We start from the raw sequence: 2,812 nt of genomic DNA, 5'->3' as shown, positions 1-2,812 counted from the left end.
CAGAAGCAGATGCAGAACGCACTAATTAATCTATCTAGCAGTAACATGAACATAAAGTTACACCAAACTGACCAACATCAACATGCCTGTCCAAAAAAACACTACAGGCAGGCAAAACGTGGAGCCCGCCAGTATGACCATGACACTAATTGTTTTGCTCTCTCTGCATCATATTGCATATACTTATATTTTTCTACGTACGAGAGAGCGTACGCTATTATTAAACATGATCAACGGCTTGAAATTCGAATTGGAAGGTAAGGAATACAACCAATTTACAAAATTACAAACGTCATTTCAGTTCCATTGGGATTTGGGAGAGGTAAAATTTTATTTGATTTTGGGGGATCAGAAAAGGAAAAGCCAAACTGGCATGGCATTGGCTCTCGCTTTCCTTTTCCTATTCCTATTCCTATTCCTATTTGGACGGACATGCACGCGCGTGACTGAAGTGAAGACCCTTTATAAAGTCTCTCACTCTCTCTCTCACTTCCTGTTCCCTTTCATCTTCAAGGCGTGCCATTTAGCTCTCATTACTCTCTCTCTCTCTCTCTCAAAACCACCACAAGCATCAATACTCAATAGCTCCGTTTATACTTCATGTTTCCTTCTCACATTTTCATTACCCAGAAATTTTCATAGCCATTTGCTCCAATAATAATACCCACCGGTTTTCTCTAGCAGTTTCTTTCCCATGATTTTCATCACCAGCTTTTATTTTTATTATTCTATCTTAGCAGACAACAACTGACAACAAGCTCTAAGCCTTCACTTCTCATTTCTCACTCTCTTTCTTCTATCATTCACACACACACACACACAGTCTCTCTCACTAATTTCCTACACATTTTCCACCTACAAAAACATGCATAGGTGGGAGAAAACATTGAGAGAAGATAGATACAGCCACGAGAGAAAAAACCCGTCTTTCTCTTCAACTCTGCTGGACAAAATTTACCGTTCCATTGATGATGGTGACAAAAGGAGTGGAGAATTGAAATTTTACAGAGAAACAATGGGAAAAAAACAGAGCAAAGGTAGTGGGAAAAGCAATAGAGCTCTGGAAGAGGAAGAGGTGGCTAGTCTTCGCCGAGCCTGTTTGATCGAGAAGTGGATGGATAAGAAGGTCAAAGAAAAGGCTACCACACATCGAAGACAGAACTTGACAGAATTGGAGAGAAAATCACAGCACGATCATGATCATGACCAAGATGTTCTGTTCTTCAGCTCCACTTCAAGCTCTTCAGATTCTAGTTCTGGAGGATTCTCATCCTCTGATACGGAGTCTGTGTTCGGTGTGAGATCGAGGTCCTCCTGTTTCGCACCTCCAAGGCCTAAATCTGTAAGCACCAGCGTCTCTCCTCGATCGGAGAGAACAGAGAGAAAACAGAGCAATCTGTATCAAGAACAGAGGGCGTTGCATATGTGTGATGATTATCATCATAATACTACTACTACTACAGGGCAGACTCCAAAGCTTAAGGAAGGCATAATTAAGTCAAAATCGAGGGCATTAAAGATTTATGCCAATTTAAAGAAGGTGAAACAGCCAATTTCACCTGGTGGTCGCTTCGCGAATTTCCTAAATTCTCTTTTTGCAACAGGGAATACAAAGAAAACGAAGAGCACGTTAACATCGTCAATTCAAGGGTATGATGATGCTGTTATCGTGGAGAGGAAATCCAAGTCAGTGCAAGCCACAACCGTTTGTTCTTCTGCATCTTCGTTTTCAAGATCATGCCTGAGCAAAAATTCACCTTCTTCTAGAGAAAAGCTACGCAATGGGGTTAAAAGGACGGTCCGATTCTACCCGGTAAGTGTGATTGTTGATGAAGATTGTCGTCCATGTGGGCATAAATGCTTGTACGAGGAAGACAATTCGAGTCTAATGGCGGGGTCAGTGCCAACAGCGTGGAAAATTGGACGATCTCCTACAAGAAGGAATGAAGAAGAGCTCAAATTCCAGGTCTTGGAGAAAACCCGACGCGTGGAAGAGGCGGCTAGAGAGTTTCTAAGAGATTATCATCATCAAAAACAGAAAAAGAACGAGTTAACAATGCGAGATTTTCATGCCAAAAATGATTATATTTATGAAGATGATGATGATGATGCATCCAGTTGCTCAAGCTCGGATCTTTTTGAGCTTGATCACCTTGTTGTAATGGGGAAAAATAGGTATAGTGAAGAGCTTCCAGTGTATGAAACCACTCATGTTGATACTAATCGGGCCATTGCTAATGGCTTGATAATGTAATTCCAGTTATATTATACAGAGCCAAAATTTTATATATATGTCATAAATGTTTTAAGTTGGTTATTGGTATCAGTTTAATTAATGGATTGGATTTCATGAAGGCCTAGAAATTGCAGGAACTCATTCTAGGCACCAATCTGTTTAAGCTTGATCAACTTAAAATGTTTGTATTTATGTAAATAGTGAGGAAGTATGCTTTATGTTAGGCCAAATTTTGCGGTCCAAAAGAGTCATGCATGTAGAACCAATTTGCTGTAAGTTCTATACCTATATCTCTTTTCATAATGAGTTGATTTTGATTTGGACGATGATGATAGTGATGAATATATACTGCTAGTCATATTTAGATAATTTTGAGCTTGATGGCTACAGTATGCATATCATACCGGTCGACCAATTAAGGGTTTTGTCTTTCAATTTCAAATTTTGTTGTTGATTATATATACCAGTTTATATATATTTAAATGTCAGTGAATGCCATGATCTTTTTATCTTTGGGGGGGTGGGTTTGAGAAAAAAAAAAGAAAAGCTTATTGGAAGTCTTGAGTTTCTGAAAAG

At 39.3% G+C, this 2,812-nt stretch overlaps 1 protein-coding gene across 1 annotated transcript; it reads left to right on the top strand.

The window, feature by feature from the left end:
- The first annotated feature begins 513 nt into the window (after window positions 1–513).
- Window positions 514–2,454, top strand: LOC115977794 (protein BIG GRAIN 1-like A). The gene has a single exon (XM_031099816.1). The coding sequence runs from the start codon at window positions 866–868 to the stop codon at window positions 2,252–2,254; it is 1,389 nt and encodes a 462-aa protein (XP_030955676.1). The 5' UTR covers window positions 514–865; the 3' UTR covers window positions 2,255–2,454.
- The last annotated feature ends 358 nt before the right edge of the window (window positions 2,455–2,812 follow it).

This window comes from Quercus lobata, chromosome 2 (genome assembly GCF_001633185.2).
Source record: "Quercus lobata isolate SW786 chromosome 2, ValleyOak3.0 Primary Assembly, whole genome shotgun sequence".
Lineage (NCBI taxonomy): Eukaryota > Viridiplantae > Streptophyta > Magnoliopsida > Fagales > Fagaceae > Quercus > Quercus lobata.
The sequence above is the reverse complement of the archived record's forward strand: the minus strand, read 5'-3'. Positions and strand labels throughout refer to the sequence as shown.